The 23,495-nt window shown below is 44.7% G+C and overlaps 1 protein-coding gene across 2 annotated transcripts in view; it reads right to left on the reverse strand.

Moving 5' to 3' along the window:
- The window catches only part of ZNF831 (zinc finger protein 831), a 92,068-nt gene that overhangs the window by 45,464 nt on the left and 23,109 nt on the right, over positions 1–23,495 (reverse strand). For both annotated transcript variants that reach the window (XM_061437018.1, XM_061437019.1), the window contains exons 3-4: positions 22,569–22,708; positions 10,176–10,327 (exon numbers count right to left, since the gene is read on the reverse strand). In XM_061437018.1, coding sequence (XP_061293002.1) covers positions 10,176–10,327; positions 22,569–22,708 — 292 coding nt within the window. The remainder of the gene's footprint in view (positions 1–10,175; positions 10,328–22,568; positions 22,709–23,495) is intronic.

A 23,495-nucleotide genomic window follows, 5' to 3' on the forward strand; every position in this document is an offset into this window, starting at 1 on the left:
GGCCTTCCCCATGGCTCAGATGGTAAAGAATCTTCCTGAAGTGCAGGAGACCCAAATTCGATCTCTAGGTCAGGAAGATCCCCTGGAGGAGGAAATGGCAACCACTCCACTATTCTTGCCTAGAGAATTCCATGGACAGAGGAGCTTGGCAGGCTACAATCCGTGGGGTTGCGAAGAGTCGGACATGACTGAACAGCTAACACTTTCACTATAGAGAACACTGTGGAAGTTCCTCAAAACACTAAAAATAGAGCTACCATATGATCCTGCAATCCCACGCCTGGGCATATACCTGGAGAAAATAATTCAAAGAAATACATGCACCCCAGTGTCCACTGCAGCACTTACAACAGCCAAGACATGGAAGGAACCTCAATGTCCGTCAACAGATGAATGGATAAAGAAGATGAGGTGTATATATACACACTGGAATATTACTCAGCCATAAAAAAGAATGAAATAATGCCATTTGCAGCAACATGGATGGACCTAAAGATTATCCTACAAAGTGAAATAAGTCAGACAAAGACAAACATCATACAATATCATGTATATGTGAAATCTAAAAAAATGATACAAATGAACTTATTTACAAAAGAGAAACAGACTCACAGATGTAGAAAACAAACTTATAGTTACCAAAGGGGAGAGAGAGGGGAGGGGTAAATAAGGAGATTATATATACACTAATATATATAGCCTACTATACGTAAGTAGATAGTCAATGTATATATACTACTGTACATAAAGTAGATAATCAACAAGGACCTACTGTATAACACAGGGAACTGTACTTAATACTCTGTAATAACTTATGGAAAAAGAATCTGAAAAAGAATAGGTACATATATCCCTTATATATATGTATAACAGAATTACTTTGCTGTATACCAGAAATTAACACATTATAAATCAACGATATTCCAATATAAAATAAAGTATTTTAAACGTGCAACATAACAAAGACTCAGCAATTCTTCTTGGGTCTTCCCTAGAGAAACCCCCCTACCTGGGCCTGGGAGTCATGGACAGTAGTTCCATGTGAAGTACTGGCAATAAGATGAACTATTCACTGTTAAGAGAATGACTGCCTAGGGTCACAGCAGCCCCACCCAGAGAGGCTCCGTCCCTATTTACAAGGCTGGGATAGCTCCATATGTATTAACAGTATGGGAAGACCACAAAATGGTGTTGAGTAAAACAAGGCAAGTTGCACAGTGAGATGGGTAGTGTTGTACAATTCCTATTAGACACAGACACACACACACACACACGCATGCACAGAAACAACACTCTGGCAGGTGCCTTCCTATCCCAAACTGTAGTTTCATCTGGAGGGGGCAGGGGGCATGGGGAATGGGGGTGGTGGTCAAAGTGAACATGAGCCTCATTACCATAATTGAATGTGTTAAAAGATGTATGATTCATCATTACTCACATAATTAAGAACTAAACTTTTCTGTTCCTCTAGGTGGAGCATCCCTGTTTTCCAAGTTCACTTTCAACACAAACCTGCCCAACTTGTTTCAAGAACTTCCTCATCTGCCTCCTAGCATCCACTCTATCTGCCCCAATCATTTCTCCACACTCACCTGCAATGGATGGTCTGCCCTCTGCCCTCCTCATCCTTCAATGGCCCCTCACTGTCCTCAGGAGAAGGATGAGCCCCCACCCAAGTCTCAGATGCTCCTGGTCCCTCCATCTCCTCTCTGCACCCTGGGCATTTCCCATCATCCCTCCTTTGGTCACAGAAGGCTCTGGGTCAGCATCTCAGACTTATAAATGCAGAGTTTGAGGATACCTCAAACTGCCTAGGATACCTAGGCATACCTCTCACACCACTGCCTAGGATACCTCTCACACCACTAAGCTCCCACCCCCATGAGGCAGAAAAGATTCAGTCTTCAAGAAGGGTCTTTGCAGAATGTTGGTTCACAGCTTCTACAGCCCAACTCTGATGAACATAGGGTTTAAATTGATACAGGTGAAAGCCTTACAAGAGTTGAGGAAATCCTAGCTAAGACAGCAGAAGCCAATGGAATGTTATTGACAGAGGAAAGCAGATGTGACAGCACAAGAAAGTCCCAGGGAGGGACTCAGACCCCCAGTGGGGGAAGAGTCACAAGCTTAGCATTAAATAAAATGCAATCACCCAATGAAAAGGTTGTTCTCCCTACTACCCTCTGATTGGGGAAAGAAAGTCCCAATTGGATGCTAATGTATATCTAAAGTCTTCCAGGTCTCTTTTTAAGCAAAGAGAGTGTATCTAGGGCTCTCGCCCACAACCATCTAGACAGAATTTATTTGCCAGGAAAACATTCTCTTAATGGCATATGATACTGGCTTTCCATTTCCAGCATTGATAAACAGTTTCTATTGAAAATAAAAGAATTTATGGGTTTTGCCAATGAGCTTAAGTGGATCACATAAGCAAATAATCACACAGATGACATGCAGATGGGACATTTCTGAAGATGGTCCATGAATTATTGAATTTAGGAAACACCATGGACCCCTGATTCATCATCTGGGTGGCCCTGAGCAGGTCACTGGATGACTTGGAGACTCTGAGTCTCAGTTTCTCCCTCTGAAAATGAAAATGAATCATCTTAAGTCTGTTGGGGGGATTAGATGTGGGTGCAGCTCCTAAACTGAAAGTGCCTTCTGAGTTTAGTTATTGGGAGATTTCTCTAAAATCTCACTTTGAAATGTTACCCTGAATCTCACGGTGTTTACTGCCAGAAGCCACGCCAGCTGCAGGAAATTGCAAAACCAGAAACTCGATGGAGTTCTTATCGTTCAATAAAGCATCTCTCTCAATCAATATGACTTTAGATGTGTCATCTGGGCACAGGGCCACGCTGGGCTCCTCTTCAGCGTTCCAATTTTAGTCTGTGTACCGGCAGAAGCAGCACGACTTCCAATGTGCCCACAAAAGTCCGAATAATTAACCTCAACCACATCAGCGTTCTCCATTCAGTTCCGCGAAATGCGTTTCTAAGGAAATATATAAGAACACTCTTTATACCAAGGAGTGTTTTCGTGTATCCGCACATCAGAGTACATAGAACAGGATTCAGTTAATGGAGCAGGTCCTTCTGACACAAAGGATTTCAATAATAAAAAAATAAATAAAAGCTGATATGTCATCTACTAGAGAGAAAGAAATGCGTACATAAACACAAAAACAGGACAAATCTCATTATGAGATTCTTTTTTGCAGCCCAGGGTCAATAACTGTGATATTAGGAAAAGGGTAATAGGCTGATTGCTGATGAGTTTTAAGCTCCTGGAGACTAGAATGTCCCACTTGAAATGCAAATAGAATTGAATGATGTTGAGTTCATCCCCGCTGCTCCCCATGTTCTGAAAAGTATTCTTTTCGGAACGGTGACTTCATCAGGAATTGTATAACCACAACAGAAGCGAATCGTTTGGTAGAGGCTTTTGCTCAGGTAGTTTTACCCATTTTGTATGGACGTGTGAGTTTTCAGTGACTTTTTCTAATGAAAAAATAACACTCCAATGTGAGCAGGCAAATGTGCAAGCGGGCACACAACACACACCTGCAAAGCTTCCTTTCCTAAGTCCCTAAGACCCTAACCTGGGAAATAATCATTTTCATGACAAGGCTTAGTAGTGAACTTCCCCTTCAGGTACAAAAGATGGTCTTTTACTGACGTCAATTACACGGAATAATCGCAAAATGGAAAACAACTCCCCCGGTTCTTCAAATGGCATCAGGCAGATTAGGTGCTCAGGTGAGAAGAGAAACCACTCCAGCAAGGACCTATCGCACATTTAACCTAAACCCTGATTTCTGAAACACTACCTCCCACACCACGCAGAAGACACACTCCAATATCTTAGTTAATCCCCCAACAAGCCAATCCATTAAGACGTCGTCACAACTTCAGGCACTTAACGCAGAAACTAAACGGCATACACCTCATGGGCAAGCAGGGACATTTGAAAATTCCTTGCTAGAAACTGCTGTTTGTTGTCAGGGCAGCCTGGATGGATGGATCGCCTCTTTGCTTACCCTCCTTGCCCTCAGTGGTTGTCAAACATGTTATGTATAAGAATCTCTGTTCAGAGTTGTACACACCATTCCTATTCTTATGCTTGATAAGTGTCTGGTAAGTCAAGGCTACTTGAAATCTACAAAGAAACTTCCAGCTCCCCTAACTCCTTTGCTGGAAACTTGGATGGTGGATCACTGAATTTAGGTTTTTAAACACTTTCACGCAACATCACTAATTATTAGAATAATGCAAACTGACACTACAATGAGAAATCACCTCATACCAATCAGAATGACCATCATCAAAAAGTCTACAAATAATAAATGCTAGAGAGAGTGTGGAGAAAAGGAAACCCTCCTACACTGTTGGTGGGTATGTAAATTGGTGTAGCCACTATGGAGAACAGTATGGAGGTTCCTTGAAAAACTAAAAATAGAGCTGCCATATGACCCAGCAATCCCACTCCTGGGCATATACCCAGAGAAAAACCATAGTTTGAAAGATACATATACCCCAGTGTTCACTGCATCAACTGTTTACAGTAACTAAGACATGGAAGGAACTAAATGTCCATCGGTAGATGAATGGATAAAGAAGATGTGGTATATGTGTGTGTGTGTGTGTGTGTGTGTGTGTGTGTATACAATGAAATACTATGGGACCATGAGAAAGAATGAAATGTTACTATTTGCAGCAACATGGATACAACTGGAGATTATCATACTAAGTGAAGTATGTAAAAAAAAAGACAAATACCCTATCATATCACCTACATTTGGAATCTAAAATATGACGTAAATGAACCTATCTATGAAACAGAAACAGAATCAGGGACTTAGAGGATAAACTGGTGGTTGCCACGTGGGAGGAGAGAGAGTTGGATTGGAAGCCTGGGATCAGCAGCTGCAAGCTATTACATATAGAATGGATGAACAACAAGGGCAACATCCTGCGATAAATCATCATAGAAAGGACTATGAAAACATTTTAAATAAATAAAAGGCATGTGACCTTCATACCAGGAGAATGAAATAATGCCATGTGCAGCAACACGGATCGACCTGGAGATGATCACACTAGGCGAAGTCAGTCAGAGAGAGACAAATATCATATGATACCAGATACCCCATATGTGGAATCTAAAAAATTAAAAGATACAATATTACTAATATTTATAAAAGAAAAACAGATCCACAGACATAGAAAACAAACATGGCTACCAAAGGGGAAAGATGAGGGGGAGGGATAAACTGGGGATTTGAGATTGACGTAGACACACTACTATATTTAAAACAAATAACCAACGAGGACCTTCTGTATGGCACAGGAGACTCTGCTCGATATACTATAATAACTAAATGGGAAAAGAATAGATACATGTATACGTATAACAGAATCACTTGGCTATCTATAGCCTGAAATTAACACAACATTGTAAATCGACTACATGCATGCTAGGTCACTTCGGTCGTGTCTGACTCTTTACAACCATATGCATTGTATAGTCCAATATAAAATAAAATTTTTTTAAAAAAAACATTAAATTCAGTGGTGTTGGAAAGTCAAAAAAATAAAAATAAAAAGTTCAGTTCTCAGAAGAGTCTCAAAGATGCCAATCATCATAAAATCTTATAAATTAGGTCTCCATCCTTCATAACTCCTCTGGCCTTCTGCTTGCAGAAGACTTCACTGCCAAGCCATCTGTTAATTCGAATGATTAGTCCCAAGTTATTGGAATAGTTGAAAGAGGGAAATTAAGCATCCTTTTAAAAAATATTTTTCAAAAACATCCTCTCTCTCATCTTCATAAATTATTGACAGGAAGATTCTCCAAAAATAAAAGGGAGAAAGAATCCATAACAACATCTTATTTCAGCTCCTGGACACAAATATTCCTGGCCACTTCTTTGAAAATGTTTTGCTGATTTAGCTGACCTTCAAGGATGTGAGCCAAAGGTTTTCCCAGATTTGAATTGGGAAATTCCATCCCGCACCCCCATCAAAAGATTACTCTCCATTTCATTTCTGGGTTTCAAATTCTGCCACGTTATAGCCCCTCAGGTCACCCCAAACAAATCACCCTATCATTGTCATGCTGAGGAAACCAGGTCCTCCCGCCTCAAAAATACACACATTCGCACGCACTCACAAAGTTGTGTGTACGCACACTTGCACGTACACGCACACACACACACACACAAACACAGTGGGGTCAGCTCTCTCACCAAGAAGCCAGCTCGGATCTCTCTAACCAGGACCTGCCAGGTCAAAGAAGACAAGAAAGTTGTTTGTAAATCGTGGGTGACCAAGGCCTATCTCTAGCTTCCTTTGAAGTTATTAATGGCACTCCGTCTTCAGACACCCAACACTTTCAGAGTGTCTGTCACTCTGCTGTGAAATATTGGCTTTGGGTGGTGGTGGCAGTAAGCTCTCTGAGCTCCTTTGATTCCCAGGGGGTGTTTATTTTAACGCATTCTACCCCACCTCCAACGCAATGGTGTCCATAATGGCCCATTCACCCCATGCTTGCTGGTTTATCCGACCCAACATCCCTGCTCCATCTTTGACACTTCAATCAGGAATGAGGGGTGATTAATATTCCCTGGGGCCACACCCCACAGACTCCCACTGCCCTTAATGGACACATTCCATGTGCTTCGTAATCATGGGAGAGGAAGCCCTTTGAAAATGGGCACCTGTGACCCAGACCTCTGGCTCAACTAACTGTTCCAACAACAAACACGAAAGCACAGTCATCTGTTATTACCACTTGCTCTGCTGCTGCAACATTATTACCTACATGGGGGTGGGGGTGGAAGGGGACTACGTTCCCAGTGGGCTTTGCACTGCGTATGGCCTCCCAATCTTAGCTCCACATTTAGATTTTGTTTCTGATTTTTCTTTTCTGTTTGGGGCTGGTTTTATCCCCCATTCCCTGGATTTTGGTAGAACAGGCTGGTGTTGAGATCAGAAAGCTACTGAGTGTGATGTTCTCAATACGGAGTAGCAGGGCTGGTCCCTGAGGTCGAGAGAAGCTTTTGAAGGGAAGACAGGATGAGGAGGACCATGAAAGATCAGAGACTTTCCAGCTGGTCTCTCCACTAGTACTGAGGCCCCTGGGTCACCATGAGCACAGGGGGTACACGCGCATCTTAGGAAGAAGCGACCGCCTCCATTGGAGGACGTATGGAAGATGCCCCCACCCTCTTGGGAGGAGAGACGAGCTCCCTGCTTTGGGCTGACAGTTCCCCAGGCAGAGCAAAGGGCTGGACCGACAGGTGGTGACTGCATTTCAACCACATGTGGAGCCCTGCCTGCCCTCATCCAGACTGCCAGCAGGTCTTTCTCCCAAAGAGAAGCTAAGGGGGCCCCCTGACCCAGCACACCGGTCTCAGGATTGAAGCTCACTTGGACCACATGCCTGCACGTGTGAATATGTCCTACTGGGAGGTGGGCTGCATGATCCTGTTTTAACGAATACATATTGATTTAGGTTTATAGAGAACTTTCTGCCAGAGCCATTTGCACACGAGGAGAGCACAGACGATGAGTGTCCATGCATGCCACTGTCTTTTCCACTTAGAAACACATTTTGAGGTCCCTTCTATTGGTTCTCAGACCGGGGGAAAATTGTTGAGGTGGTTCGTGATTGAATTGTGCCTATCCCTCCAAAACATATATATCCAAGTCCTAAACCCACAGAACCTGTGACTGTGACCTTACTTGGGAAAACATCTTTGCACATGAAATTAAATTATGAATCTCAAGGTAAGATCATCCTGGATTTAGGGTGAGCCCTTAGTCCAATGGCAAGCGTCCTTATAAGAGAAAGACAGGAGAACATTTGACCCACAGAAACACAGGAGAGAAGCTGTGTGCAGATGAAAGCAGAGACTGGAGAGGTGCAATCACAAGCCAAGGATACCTGGAGCCCCCAGAAACTGGGAGGCTGGGTAGGATCCCCTCCTGGAGGCTCTAGAGAGATTGGTAGCTTCTGGCATCCAGAACTGAGAGATAATACATTGTTGTTATTTCAAACCACCGCGTTTGTGGCAATTTCTTCCACAGCCCAAAGCAATTTACCAATCCAGAGAGCATCTGTTCTATTCCCCCTACGTCTGAACATCCAGAAGAAGCCATATCTCTGCTGAGAAATCTCCCCCTTGGGCTCCTCCCTGAAACACTGACCTCATCCTTCACTAAACAACAGGGACACTGAGTGCCACGCACCCCACATGCTCTCGGCACTCAGCATATGCCGGACCTTACACATGTGTGCGTGCTCAGTCCTTCAGTCGTGTCCAACTCTCTGCGACCCCATGGACTATAGCCCGCCAGGCTCCTCTGCCCATGGGATTTCCAGGCAGGAATACCGGAATGGGTTGCCATTTCCTCCTCCAGGGGATCTTCCCTCACCCAGGGATTGTACCCGTGTCTCCTGCATTGGCAGGTGGATTCTTTACCACCAAGCCACCTGGGAAGCCGCAGACCTTACACACGTACACTTATTATGCTCCAGAGCTAAGAATCAACATTTCTCATCTACTTTAGAGTCTGAAAGTTCCTTGCTGTACACGACCTTGCTCGACCCTCACCCTGAGCCACTGTGGGGGTAAGACCTCTATCAGCGTCCTCTCTACAGATAGAAGGTTCCCAGGAGGGAGCTCGCTGACTTCCAGGGTCACTCCCCACATGATTGAAGCAAAGGATGGACAGAGAGCCTGTCTGTCTGTCTGTCTTTACCCTGTACCTCATTTATCAAGGGCAGGCACTGTCTTCTTCTCCTTTTCAGTTCTGCATGGAGCTTAGGAATAGAAACATGGTAGCTGATGTGAGTTTCCAGGATCAGCTTGATTCAGCTCTCTATGGTGCTGGGAAAAGAGCTGGTGGGAAAGCACTGCCATTTGGGGCAACTGGTAGAATTCTGGTGGGTTCTTTTGGGCTTTCTTGGGAGTGGTATCACCCAAGCACACCCTAATGGGCAGGTTCCTGGACTGTATCTCCTTGAGCAGGAGGCAAGTAATGGAGTTCAACGTGAGGAGTCACAGAAAATGAAGAAAGGGCAAAGCCCGGTCCCCTGATTGCGTTTTTGTCTAGCCTGCTGCCCACCAAAGTCTTAACCCTTGATGTTCCATCAGAAGACAGTGCTTTTCCTTCTACAACTGGTCATCCATTGGAGCAAATACCTACTTTGACTTAAACTCTCATTAAGGGAAAAAAACGAGTCCTCATCCTTGCCTAAGAGAGGGCACGGGGATTGCAAGGAGAGGGGGTGGCGAGGGCTCAAGGGGCAGCAGGGAAGCACTATCTTCCTGAGGGGGTGGTGGGGCTTCGCAGAGACTGAGAGGAGGGGACCCTAACCAACTGTCCCCACCAGCAGGCAGAACCCAGGGTCAGCCCTTGAGCCAAATGGACAACAATCAGCCACAAAAGACAGTTAATTCAGTCACCACTGGCCATATGGGACCCCACCATCTTCTCACACAAGGTCTTGGTCTGACTCCATCAAAACACTGTCCACAAGGCTAAGGCTGGGCTCACGAATGCCCAGTGGAGGGAGGAAGGAGGGGAAACTGCAGTCCAGAGAAGTTAATTGATTTGCCCAGTGATTGCAACTTAAAATAGCCCATTTCCAGGAAGCAGTCTCCATTAGTTCATCCTTTGTTTACTTCCGAGCATCACGAAGAGCCCCTTTTGTAAGCCCCATGGAAGCAATGTTCCCAGCCGCTGTCTCATTACAACTCCTCCTGCTACTTTTATTTCACGTTCACTCGAAAGCCCATCCATTGACCTATTTAGCCTCACAGTGGCCCTGCAGGAAGAGGCCAGTGAGCTTCTTCAGAGAAGAAGATGGGGGGAAGGTGGAGGCACCCAGAGTTCTGACTCAGGCCCTCCATACTCAAGGATGTTTGTTGCATCTCAATATTCGATTCCCAATATCCCCACCCAGTTTAGGGTCTTGACCGCCCCACAGAGGTAACACTTCTGTCATCACCCCATAAGCCATCAATACCCTTGCTGGATGTCAGGCTTCAGACAGCAAGGACAGTTGCCTTTGCTCATTTCACATTCCCAGCAGCATTTCACGTTCCCAGCAGCATGTTCCCAGGTGCCCAGTTTGGATCCATCTCCAAGGAGAACAAGTCTTACCTGCCATCTCTGAAGAAGCCTGCCCTTGGGTCCTGCATGGGTCCGGCCCCTTGGCTCGGGGTGGGTGGCCATCTTTTCTCAGAACCCAGTGTGGTTTCCGTAGTCTAGTGACTCTCAGCTGGACACGGCTCTGCAAGAAATTCCCTCTGTACCTGGGGAACAAGAAGCACAGGCGGCATGAACACCGTGGAAAGCCTGTGCCCTGGAGTTCGTGGGCATGGAAATTCCAAACGGGATGCCCAGAGAGAAAAGTCCAGGTCCCCATGTGGAGTCTGGGAGAACACAAAGGGCATGAGGTCCAGGCAGCTCGTCAGCTCTCGGGAACCCCTCTTCCTTCCAGTCCTCATTCTCCTGCCAGGATGTGAGAATGACCACAGGGCACAACTCAGGGGGCTCTTGTGAGCATGAAACGAGACAGCACCTGGAAAATGCTTCCCACACCACCTAGCACACAGCAGGGCTTACTCAAGGTCAGTTGCTGTAATTAAACACTGAATTATAAGACCATGACTACTTATGTGACAGGCTGTCCAGTGGAACTTTATACAGTAATGAAAGCCTTCTATACTCTGCATTGACCAACATGGTAGCCACTAACCATAGGCATCTCTGTAGTGACTGAAATGTAGTTCATATGTCTGAGGAACTGAGCTTTCTGGTCAATTTCATTTTAATGGGTTTAAAGAGCCACAAGTGACTGCTGCTGCTGCTGCTGCTGCTAAGTCGCTTCAGTTGTGTCCGACTCTGTGTGACCCCATAGACTGCAGCCCACCAGGCTCCGCCGTCCCTGGGATTCTCCAGGCAAGAACACTGGAGTGGGTTGCCATTTCCTTCTCCAATGCATGAAAGTGAAAAGCGAAAGTGAAGTCGCTCAGTCGTATCCGACTCTTAGCGACCCCATGGACTGCAGCCCACCAGGCTCCTCCGTCCATGGGATTTCCCAGGTAAGAGTACTGGAGTGGGGTGCCACTGCCTTCTCCAACAAGTGACTAGTAGCTACCATTATTGGACTGGTTGGGTCCAAAGGGTCTCCACTGAAAAAACTGGGCAGCACAGACATTCCACATAGAGAAGCCCTTCCAGGTCATCAGGTCTAACCTCCAAAACAGAGCCTTCACATCCCAGGGGAGGGGGAGGTGTGTAACAAAGGCAGAGAAAGAAAATACTGAGCTTCTCAACATTGCTAACTATTAGAGAAAAGCAAATCAAAACTGCAATGAAGTACCACCTCACACAAGTCAGAACAGCCCTGATTAAAAAGTCTACAAATAACAAATGCTGGAGAGGATGTGGAGAAAAGGGAACCCTCCTGCACTGTTGGTGGAAATGTATATTGGTGCAGCCACTATAGAAAACAGTGTGGAGATTCCATAAAAAAAAAAACTAAAAATAGAGCTACTATAAGATCCAGCAATCCCATTCCTAGGCATATATCCAGATGAAACCATAATTTGAAGAGATACATGCACCTCTCTGTTCTTAGCAGCATTATTCACAATACTCGAGACATGGAAACAACCTCAATATCTATCAACAGATTAAGGGGATAAAAAAAGATGTGGTGTGGGTTTATATATATAATGGAATACTGCTGCTGCTAAGTCGCTTCAGTCGTGTCCGATTCTGTGCGACCCCATGGACTGCTTCTCCATCCATGGGATTCTCCAGGCAAGAACACTGGAGTGGGTTGCCATTTCCTTCTCCAAATGGAATACTACTCAGCTGTAAAAAAAGAATAAAAGAATGCCATTGCAGGGACATAGATGAACCTAGGAAATATCATACTAAGTAAAGTAAGCCATAAAGAGAAAGACAAATACCATGTGATATCACTTACATGTAGAATCTAAAATATGACACAAATGGAAACTTATCTATGAAACAGATTCACAGACAGAGAGAAGAGATTTGCGGTTGCCAAGAGTTAGGGTGGGTGTGGGAGTGTGGAATTGGCAGATGCAAACGATTACAGGTAGGATGGATAAACAACAAGGTGGGACTGAAGAGCGCGAGGAGCTATATTCAGTATCCTGTGATAAACCATACTGGAGAAGAATATAACAAACAGTGTATACAGTTGTTGTTTAGTTGCTAAGTCGTGCCCAACTCCTTTTGCCACCCCATGGACTTAGCCTGCCAGGCTCCTCTGTTCATGGGATTTCCCAGACAAGAATACTAGTGTGGGTTTTGCCATCTCTTTCTCCAGAGGATCTTCCCCATGCACATATTGAACCCACATCTCCTGCATCGCAGGCAAATTTTTATTGCTGAGCTGCAAAGGCCTATGTATATAAACTGATTCAATTTGCTGTGCAGCAGCAATTAACACACCACTATAAATCAACACTACTTCAACAATTTTTTTTAAATACTGAGCTTCTGTTTACAGTTATTTTCACCTGGAGTTTCTTATATCTATTGTTGCATGCCCTTTATAATGTACATAATACTTTAGGGGAGTAGAACATATGTATGAAAGTGAAAGTGAAGTTGCTCAGTTGTGTCTGACTCTTTGCGACCCCATGGACTGTAGCCTATCAGGCTCCTCCGTCTATGGGATTTTCCAGGCAAGAGTGCTGGACGGATTGCCATTTCCTTCTCTGGTAAATAAACAGTTATGCATTCTTGCTGCTACTACTGTTAAGTCACTTCAGTAGTGTCCGACTCTGTGCGACCCCATAGACAGCAGCCCACCAGGCTCCTCTGTCCCTGGATTCTCCAGGCAAGAATACTGGAGTGGTTGCCATTTCCTTCTCCATGCATTTCTTGGGTGCAGGCTAAAAATGTTTTACCAGTAAGGAATGTGCAGCCAAAAGCAGACCAGCAAGCTAGTCTAGCACCCCCTAATGGCAGGTGAAGGAACTGAAAGACAGACCAAACACCTGTCATGTACCCTGACTCTCAACCCTGTATGTAGCCAGTTGCTACCGGACTCTTGACTCAGGTTCCTGCACCATTTTGACCATTATTGGTGGTCAGCCCATTGAAAAGAAATCTGCACCACTTCTAGCTGCCTGGTCAAGCTACAAGGTCTCCCTTCCCAAGGCTCAGTTTACAAGAATTCTGTTCCCACCATGATGCTAAGAACCACCTGGTTGCAGAGGAAGGTAAGGCAACCTGCTTGGCGATTTTTCTTTCTCACTTGTCTGAGCTGTTGCCAACATCCAGCCGCAGTCCCCTCATCACCAGGGCCATTGGCAGAATTTTAAATAAGATCTGCAGAGTGCCGTATCCTCCTGGGCGCTGATTTTCACGGCAGCAACAAGGACAAAGTGACTTTTTCTTCATCTTATTCGTGTTTGGAAGAGGCTCCACTTGCAAGCACTCCTGCCTCCCTGGCCCTGGGCAGGAGCTGTCACTCCCCATGGGTGCCTGCCTGGTTCTTTGAAGCAGCCCGTCCCTGTTTGTCAAGACCTCAGGATCCTGAAAGTATGATCTGGCCCAGGTGAAGAGCCACAGGGCTGCTGTTCTGCTAATCATAAACCAGTCAGACCAGCCAGTGCTGCTGCAGGCCTGGGGGAGAGTGACTTCTAAGTACAGAGACAAAGGCAGGAAGGATGGTGCGGGGATGCGGGAACCTTCCTCACCTGTGTGCCGTGGGTCACCTTTGTCTCCAGTTAGCGGGTAATTGACACGAGCTCACAGATGTTAAGAATGACACAGTTTGAACTGCAGGGAGGTCTGCTTTTGGAAAACGGACAAAAGCGAAGAACTGCATTTGATGGAAATAACTAGGAGACTGCCAGGAGAGCTGCAGCCTCTGGACTCGGGTCTCACTGCAGTGGAATCTAGACCCTTTTGGCCCTGGCGGGGAGCCCAAGTGGACTTTGGCATTATCTTCAAAGCAAATTTTGTTTAATCGTGGGAAAGCTCAATTTCTTTCTCTCCTGGGTTCTCCAGAACATTGTTCGAGTGCCCCTCCTAGAGCAGCATCCCCCTGGGATGCACAGCCAGGATGGGGCAGGACTGCAAGCTCACCATCACTGTCCTGCGAGGCCCCTCATGCTCCAGCAGGTACCACGAGTGCCTCAGCTACTGCCTCCACCTTGGCTACTCGCCCATGTCAGCTGTTGGGGTGCCAGCTGCCAGGAATGCACTCTTACCACCTTCTCAAGAGGGTGGCCCTTGGCCAGTGGGAACCGACTTGCCTGGAAGGCCTGGAAGAGTGTGCACACCCCCAGGAAGGGCCCTGAGCCATTGTCACCGGGTGTGAGACCCCAGTCTTTTTGCTTCAGAGCAGGACAATCTCTGTGACACATGTCACACTCTAGAGCTCCTGTGGGGTCAAGCACGACTGGACATCCAACCCCACATCTCTTCTGAGTTCTTCCCTCGCCTGGCCTGCTTCCCTCACCCCTCACGAGCCTCCTGAGAACCCTCCCTAGGTGAACCACTTGTACCAACATCCCCATCTCAGGCCCTGCTTCTGGGGAGCCCAACCTCAGATGCAAGAGTCCAGGGTCATCCCTGCTCCTCCTCCTCTGAATCCTGCCCACCTATTTCCCCCAGCGGCACTCAGGTGCATTTACCAAACCTCCTCAAATATGCATGTGCATGCTAAGTTGCTTTAGCCGTGTCCGGACTCTGTGACCCCATGGACTGCAGCACTCCAGGCTTCCCTGTCCTTTTGCTCAAACTCATGTCATTGAGTCGGCTATTTAAGGGCCAGATTTTAAATCCAACTCATACCTGACACATCCTCTGCTCTCTTGGTCTCTCTCTGTAGGTCTTCCTTTAAGAGCCAACATAACTTATGTAAGATTAGCACAGTATCTTCATTGATAGACCTCGTGAAAGACCAATCAGAAAGAAGCCTTCTTGCTCTGGGTCAGCATCAGCTGGGGCCCTGATGACCAGGGGACCAAGGCCACGAGTGCAATGGACATCAGCTTTTCTGGAGTCCACTGGGAGGCTCACAAAAGCAGGCCAGGTAGGGCTGTCATGTATCTCGATGCTGGTGGAAAGCCACTGAATACCCTGCCTGCTCCAACCCCACCCTGACCCCCACTCCCACCGCCCTTTCTATCAGGCAAGTCTTGGAAGGCAGATCCCAAGTGGCAGACTTGCAGGTTTGATATGTGCTGATCCCAGAAAAGGAATACGTGTCTGCCGCGTGACCCTCCCTTAATCCTACAAGGAGTAATAAAGCAAACAGAAACGGTGGGAAGGCATAGCAGATCCTCAGCGCCCTTACCACACAGGACCTGGAATCAGGGCTCTGGTGCCGTGGAGAGCATGACAGAGCCTCAGCACTAGTTCCCTGCCTACAGCTCACCTCAGAGTTATCTCATTGAATGAGGAGAGTATGTCATGACTAAGTGAGCAGACACACGGACTTCCGCTTTACAAGGAAAAACACCATCAATTAGGAGAATTCTGCCCTCAATGTTTTCTCCTGTGTTCTCCGCTTCCGTGATTAACGGGCATTTTAGGGTTTACAAAGCGCCCTTTGCCCACATAACCTCCAATCTCCTCCTTGTTCATCCCAATTCACTCAGGGCTTCACAATTCATTGTTCATTTGTCAGGAGCTTCCTAGAACCAGTCTCTGAGCATTTCATGCTTCAGATAGCACTGTACACAGTTACAAATTAATCAATAAAATCCAATTCCATGGTCCAGTGCCTGCTCTGGGCACGGCTGAGACATTTTCTGTGGACGCTCAGAATCTCTATACCTCTACTAGTTAACATCAGGGCAATTAGGTGTCCAAGTATGAACTTTTTACATTTTCCCATTTCCACTCTGAAGACAGATCCTGTCTTTTCTAATCCCTCTCCCTTAACTCCTGTACTTTCATTAATGAAAACACCCATTTTCATTACATATTTGGAGATGGTAGCAGAGAGATGAGTGAAACAGAATAGAGGGCCCTGAAATAAATTCCAAGTATACACAGGAAGTTAAAATACAGCAAAAAAGTGAAAAAAGTGGATTAGACCAGGGGTCTATAAGCCTTTTATGTAAAGGTCCAGATAATAAATATTTTAGACTTTACAAGCCATATAAAGTCTCTACCACATATTTTTATGTGTGTATATATACTACACACACATATATTTATGGGCTTCCCAGGTGGCATTAGTGGTAAAGAGTCTCCTTGCCAATGCAGGTTCAATCCCTGGGTCAGGAAGACCCACTGGAGGAGGGCATGGCAAACCATTCCAGTATTTTTGCCTGGAAAATTCCATGGACAAAGGAACTTCCTGGGCCCCCCATGGGGTCACAAAGAGTTGACACGATTGAAGCAACTTAACACATACATAAATACATATTTATATATATGTATATGAAAGTGAAAGTGAAGTTGCTCAGTCGTGTCTGACTCTTTGCAACCCCGTGGACTTTAGCCTGCCAGGCTCCACCATCCACGGGATTTTCCAAGCAAGAGTACTGGAGTGCGTTGCCACTTCCTTCTCCAGGGGATCTTCCCAACCCAGGGGTTGAACCTGGGTCTCCCACATTGCAGGCAGACTCTTTACCGTCTGAGCCACAAAGGAAGCTCATATATGTATACATTTATATATTTTTATGCAAATATATGTGTATATATACATATATGCCTATATGCATTTTTCTAAATGTAGAAACCATACCTTCCTCACAAGGGTATAAAGAAACAAGTCAAGAGCTAAATTTGACCCAAGGTCCGTTGTTTTCTACATAAATATAAAAATAAACCCTTCTTTTATGTTAATACAGATAGAGAAAGAACATGAGACTATCATTTTGTATCTGTGACCCCGGGAGACTGACAGTAAGGAAAAATTTCTTAGACAAGATCAGAAAATCATAACCATGAAGGAAAAGGGAGCTCCATCTGACTACATCAAAATATGCAACTTCTTGATGATCAGAGAAGTCCAAGTGTTAAGTGTTAGTCACTCAGTCGTTTCTAACTCTGCGACCCCACAGACTGTAGCCTGTCAGGCTCCTCTGTCCATGGAATTCTCCAGGCAAGAGTACTGGAGTGGGTTGCCACGCCCTCCTCCAGGAGATCTTCCCGACCCAGGGATCAAACCGGTGTTGCCTGTGTCTCCTGCACTGCAAGCAGATTCTTCACTGCCTGAGCTACCACGGAAGCCAGAGAAGCATAAACAAGGTTAAAAAATAAGAAGCCCATTTCCACAGAACAGTGGGCTAGCTACTCTGATTGCCTACCTTCCTATTTACCCTGATACTGAAACCAACTAAAAATGCAGATTAAAATATGAAAATGTTTACTACTTATATTTAAATGTACTGGTGTTCTGATTAGAAGGTAAGATATATTTAAAAGTCAAAACCCAAGTGAAAATAGAAACCTAAAAAAGTGAGAATGTTTTCATTTTGAGGGCATTTGCCAAACCACAGGAGCCTGTTGTTCCGTGTTCATGGGCTGGTGGGGCAGTGTGGGGCGCAGAATTCAAACCCAGAATCTACCCTGTGTGAGAGGTGGCCAGAAGGCCCAACCTCTTGTCCTGCGTAAAGCTGAGACCTCAGAGGTTATATCCTCAATATCTCGGTGAATTCAGAATAATACACCCTACCCCCAACACCAGCCCAGAGAACTTTTTTTTAATTCCAATCTTATCACTGAGTAAAGAGGGCAAAAGTCTCTCCTGTTAATTTTATAACACTGAGTCTATCTTCTCATGGGTTTGCAATCTGAATTCACATTACCCTGGAACATGGAAAAAACTACAAGTAAGAATTTTCTTTAAAGTAGTTGTCAATGGGTGCTCCCAGGTACCTAGCAGAAGCAAAACAAATTACTGGAGAAACCCACCACGAAGTTCCCAAAACCTCAGCTTACTGGCTTCCCTGGTGACTCAGCTGGTAAATAATCTGCCTGCTAATGCAGGAGACACAAGAGATGCGGGTTCAGTCTCTGGGTCAGGAAGATCCCCTGGAGGAGGACATGGCAACCTACTCCAGTATTCTTGCCTGGGAAACCCCCCCAGACAGAAGAGTTGGACACGACTGAGGCTGCATACACGCAATGTCAAACAAGGAAACAAATACCAGAAGCCCAGGGGATTCCTAATGGGATAATTTAAAGTGACGTGCATCTGGAGACATCAAAGTAAAAGTATGAAACACCAAAGATTAAAGAAGATCTTTAAAAGTAGCCAGAGAAAAAAGACCTTCAAAAGACAGATGAGCAGATGAATCGCTGACTTCTCTCCATAAAACGGAAACTAAATGATGATGCAGTAGGAGCTTTGATGGATTAGGAGGAAATAACAGTGAAATTAAGACTGGAGACACAGCAAAAATATTTTTCAACAACAAGGATGAAATAAATGCATTTTCAGACTCATAAAAAGTGAAATTTTTCTTCTCTAAAGGAAGTTCCCAGGAATATGCTTCAGACAGAAGAAAATAATCCCAGAATAAAGACTTGACATGCCAAAGGCAATGAAGAGGCAGGATGTTTACAATTTCGTGGGTAAATAGAAATGCATGGGCTTAAACATCAGATAACAGACTTGGGAAGTACCTGTAGTTATGTATGACAGGCAAAGGATATATGCAATTCTAGGATATATACACAATCCTACACATTCTGGGTCGGCAAAACATGAAAAGTCTGCTCCTGACAAACATTAGTAAGAATATGGGAGCGTGCAAACTCTCACATTGTCAAGTTGAAAGTGTGATTATCTTATAACCCAGTAATTCCACTTTAAGGTATATTTCTTAGAAAGCCTCTCACATTGTGTTTAAGGAGGCACACATAAGCATGTTCATGGCAAAGTTAACACATACACAAAAAACTGAAAACAATTTAAATGTCCATAAGTAGGGGAATGGAAAATGCAATGTGTAACTCTCACGGGATAGAATACTCTATAGCAATTAAGATGAAGGAGTTTTATCTGAATGTATCAACATGGCTATATCTTCAAAAACACAATATGGAGTTTAAACATCAAACTGCAAGATGATAAATTCAATGTGATATATATATTAATATACACATATATTTTAAAGATACTAAACAATTTATATATTAGTGGATACATTGATTATAAGGTATGAACACATGGATGGAAATAGCACCAAACATATAAAGCTACATAATTATCTTTTTGTTCTATTTCCTTTATTTTATGTAATATTTAAATACTACATAAAGTAATATTTTATTTGTTTTATTTTTTTAAGGCTCTGAAGCAAATATGATAAAATGTTAACATCTGTTAATTCTGGATCAGCACTCATGAATCTGTTATAGATTTTCTAAACTTTTCTGTATTTTTCTTTATTTTTATTTTTTCAAAAAAAAGAGAAAAAGATGGGAATTCCTTGGCAGTCCAGTGGTGAGGACTCCACACTCACTGCCAAGGGCCCAGGTTCAATCTCTGGTTGGGGAGATGCTGTTGCTGCTGCTAAGTCGCTTCAGTCGTATACAACTCTGTGCGACCCCACAGACAGCAGCCCACCAGGCTCCCCCGTCCCTGGGATTCTCCAGGCAAGAATACTGGAGTGGGTTGCCATTTCCTTCTCCAGTGCATCCCGCAAACCATGCAGCACAGCAAAGAGAGACAGAGAGAGAATATGCTGATACATGAGTTTCACAATACTCTGTGAGCTGAGACCCATAGGGGAATCTCTGCCACAGTATTTCATTTCCTGTAGAATATCAAAGACAAATGGAGTGAAAATGGGGGCATAAATTTAAAAATGGGCTTCTTTCTTAAGGAGAGAACACACAGGTTGATAGATAGATAGACAGCATAGATAGGTGGATGGATGGATAGATAGATAAATAGATAGACAAGGTAGACGGATGAATGGATGGACAGACGGATATCAATAGATAGATAGACAAGGTAGGTAGGTATATGGATGGATAGATATTGATAGATAGGTAGATATAGATATGCAAACATACATACATATGTGAGTGGGTAGATGGATATATAAATGGATACACACATCCTATAATATAGTCATTCACATCTAGGGGATAGATGGAGACAGAGCGTGTGGTAGGCAGATTAATACCCACTCACCCCTGCAGAGATGGCCCTATCCTAATCCCCAGAACCTGTGCATATGTTACCTTCCATGGCTAGAGAGACTTTGCGGACGTGATCGTGATGAACGTGTGTTCAACCAGTCTAGTTCAAGTGTTGGGAACAGAAAGCTATAAACGAGGCACCCCCAGCCTTGTGGCCCTCCTCACATCTCCTGGGACCCTGACTGAGGTCTGGAGATTTATGTGATTATTGTCACTTAGATGTAGTGTAGTGTGTAGCTTGATATGTGGGAGCAAAGCCACACACCAGTGCTCCTGGGCTGTGGTCAAGGTGATGTAGCATTGCTCTCCAAGCCCACTCTCTGGACCAGCATCCTCAGCATCACTGAGGAGCATGTTAGAAGTACAGACTCTCCAAAGATCTCTCTCAATAAATGTCATATTGCACTTGAAAATATGTGAAAGTGAAGTGAAATCACTCAGTCGTGTCCGACTCTTTGCGACCCCATGGACTATACAGTCTATAGATTTCTCCAGGCCAGAATACTGGAGTGGGTAGCCTATCCCAAAATATGTTTTGATATTGATCACTAACATAATTTAACAGTGATGAGAACAGACTCTATATGATTTCAATACTTTTAGATCATGAAATTTTTGTATCTGGTCTTATGTCCCTGGATATGTTCCAGTGTCCCCTACTTTACAGTCTATAGGAACTTGAATAGAATTTGTATGCTACTGTTGTATGAAAATTGTATAGATCTCAATTATGTTGAATTGGTTCATAATGCTTTTCAGGTCTACTCTATCTTTCTACTTCTCTGTATATTTACTCTATTAATTTTTGAGAGTTTGGTATTGAAAATCGAACTAAAAATTTTATCTACTTAAAAAAATAATATATCATGAAACTATATGTAACTTTGCTCTGCATTTTCCAAGTCTCCTGTAAATGTGTTACATTTTCATAATTTAAAAATTTTAATAGAATTAGCATTGTAATTATCCTTCAATTAAAAACAAAGAAAAAATCAATTTAAAAAATTTAAAATAGAATTAGCAAAAATAAATAAATAAAAATTAAAAAAAAATACAGACTCTTGGATAGCACTCGGACCCACTGAATTTGACACAGCATCACAAAAAATCTACAGAAAACCCTATGCGACTTTCCTGTCTGTTATGGGCTGGGAACACCAGGGCAAGCTGCCGTTCCACACACAAGCACTGGAAGAAGGCTTGCTGGTTCAGATCTGGGTCCCTGCGGAGGCTGCCCAATCCCTCTGGGTGTCACAGTGTCCTCGTGAGAAAAATGGGGAGCCTGGCACACAGTAAACCCTCAGTGACGCCAGCTCTGGAAACGTGGTCCTGGCAGACATGTAAAACAAGGGCAGGGGACTCAAAAGAGGGTTTGTCATCTCCAGCCACGGAGACTCTGAGTAGTTGTAGGCAAGCATTAGGGATTTGCGTGGCCTCCTGATGAGCACCTAGGTCTGGATCAAACACCTACAAGAGGAGGAGAAGGCCAAGCATTCCTGGAAGGAGACATCGTTGAGGGGGCGAGGTGTGGTGTGGAGGTGCAAGAGAGCCTCAGGGATCTGGGTTCAGAGTGTCAAATGGAGAATGGATGAGGACTGGGACCACAAGTCACACTGAGGGGGAAGGGAACAACCGTGGGAAAACGGGACAGAAAAACCTTGCCGCGGGTGCAGGGCAGCGTTGCTGTTTAGCAGCTGAGTCGTGGTGCTGATTAAAGAATTTGGTTTGTAACTTGCACACAGTGGGCAATGTGAAGGGTTTTGAGCAAAGGGGCAGGACAATCAGAATGACATGCTAAAAGAGGAGTGTTAAAATCCACCTGCCCCTACCCCCCGCCTCATTTGCAGTTGGGAGTTTACATATGCACTCAGATCACAGAGAAAAGTCTAGAAGGGCACACACCTCAATGTGATTGTCTCTGAATGGTGAGATCACTAAGATATTTTATTATCTTCTCCTTGTTCATGTGCATTTTCTAATTTTTCTGCAAAGGACATGCATCACTTGCATAATTAAAAAAGCAATAAAACCTGTAAATAATTAACACGCTCTCTCTTCAGGACTTACACTGGATGGATGTGTTTTCCACTCAGTTGTTTCAAATATTTGCTGGATGCCTGGCCTTAAAAAGGGCACCATTGAAAAACACAGAGCTAGTAGACTGATGGGGAAACATTTGAGTCTTACAACCATGAAACTCTAGACCCCAGTTCCTAAACAGGACTCTCTCTCTCTGTTTCTCTTTCTCGCTCTCTCTCTCTTTCTCTCTGGGCACAGAGATGCCTTTTGAATCCCTGGTGAAGTTTTCTTTGCAGGTTTATTGAAATTGCAGTTTGCAGTTACAGCGTCACATGGGGAAGTGACAGAGGAGGCCACACGCCCTACCTTTTAGAGTGGGTGCTCAGATGTTTGCACCTGCTGCTCCCACGAGGCATCTTCGCTCTTCTACGAGACCGTCGTTTCTTCCACTCTGGCTCAGACACCCGGTCCCGGGACAGCATCCCTCGGGCTGTTGGGTCAGAGAGCTGAAAATACCAGTGATACTGGCGTCATATTGCTCACAGCCCTTGTGGTGGGAACAACACAGAGGGGTCTCCCACTGCAGACAGGACGCCTGCCCGGAGAAATCAGGCATCAAAATACTGCCTTGCTAACTGGTCTGTGCATTCCTGGGCAGAATCTTCTGGAACCTGCCTGGGCTGGATCCACAGAGGAAAGCCCTACCCTTTGGTGATACCATGGCTGTCTCCTTGCCCTCCTTCAGCAAAATCCACTCCCAGTAACTGATTGCCTTTTGGAGGAAGGAGGCTAACTTGGGTTTTAGATTCCGCCTTTCTCAGGCCCAACACAATCTTTCCTAATCCACCACTCTTGGGATGAAGACAGTACTACCAGGGAGAGCAGCCTGTAAGCTCTGCTTACAGGGACCCAGGCCCTGTTGTTCCACACGATTAAATTAGAACAGAGGCTACAGGACCCTCTTCAGTCACGCTGGCCCAAGACATCCCAGGGTGGGACAGGATCCTTGATGATACAATCCAGGTGCATGGGGTCCCTCTAATGGTGGGACTCTAAGCCTTTTTAATCACCAAGGATTAATCAACCCTCTAGAGCACTCAGCTCCTTAACCTTTCTGCCACTGCTCCCAGGAAACTCAGGAATCAGTCGAATCTGATTATAGCAACTATTTTTCTGGAATCCCTGGAATGATAACGCTCTCTTTTGAAGAGTTTTTTCCTGGTGTCTGTCTCTCAGTAAGGGTTTCTGATTTATAATTGTTGACTACCCAGGGAGCTCCCCTGAGCAGCATTT

The sequence above is a fragment of the Bos javanicus genome, chromosome 13 (assembly GCF_032452875.1).
Source record: "Bos javanicus breed banteng chromosome 13, ARS-OSU_banteng_1.0, whole genome shotgun sequence".
NCBI lineage: Eukaryota > Metazoa > Chordata > Mammalia > Artiodactyla > Bovidae > Bos > Bos javanicus.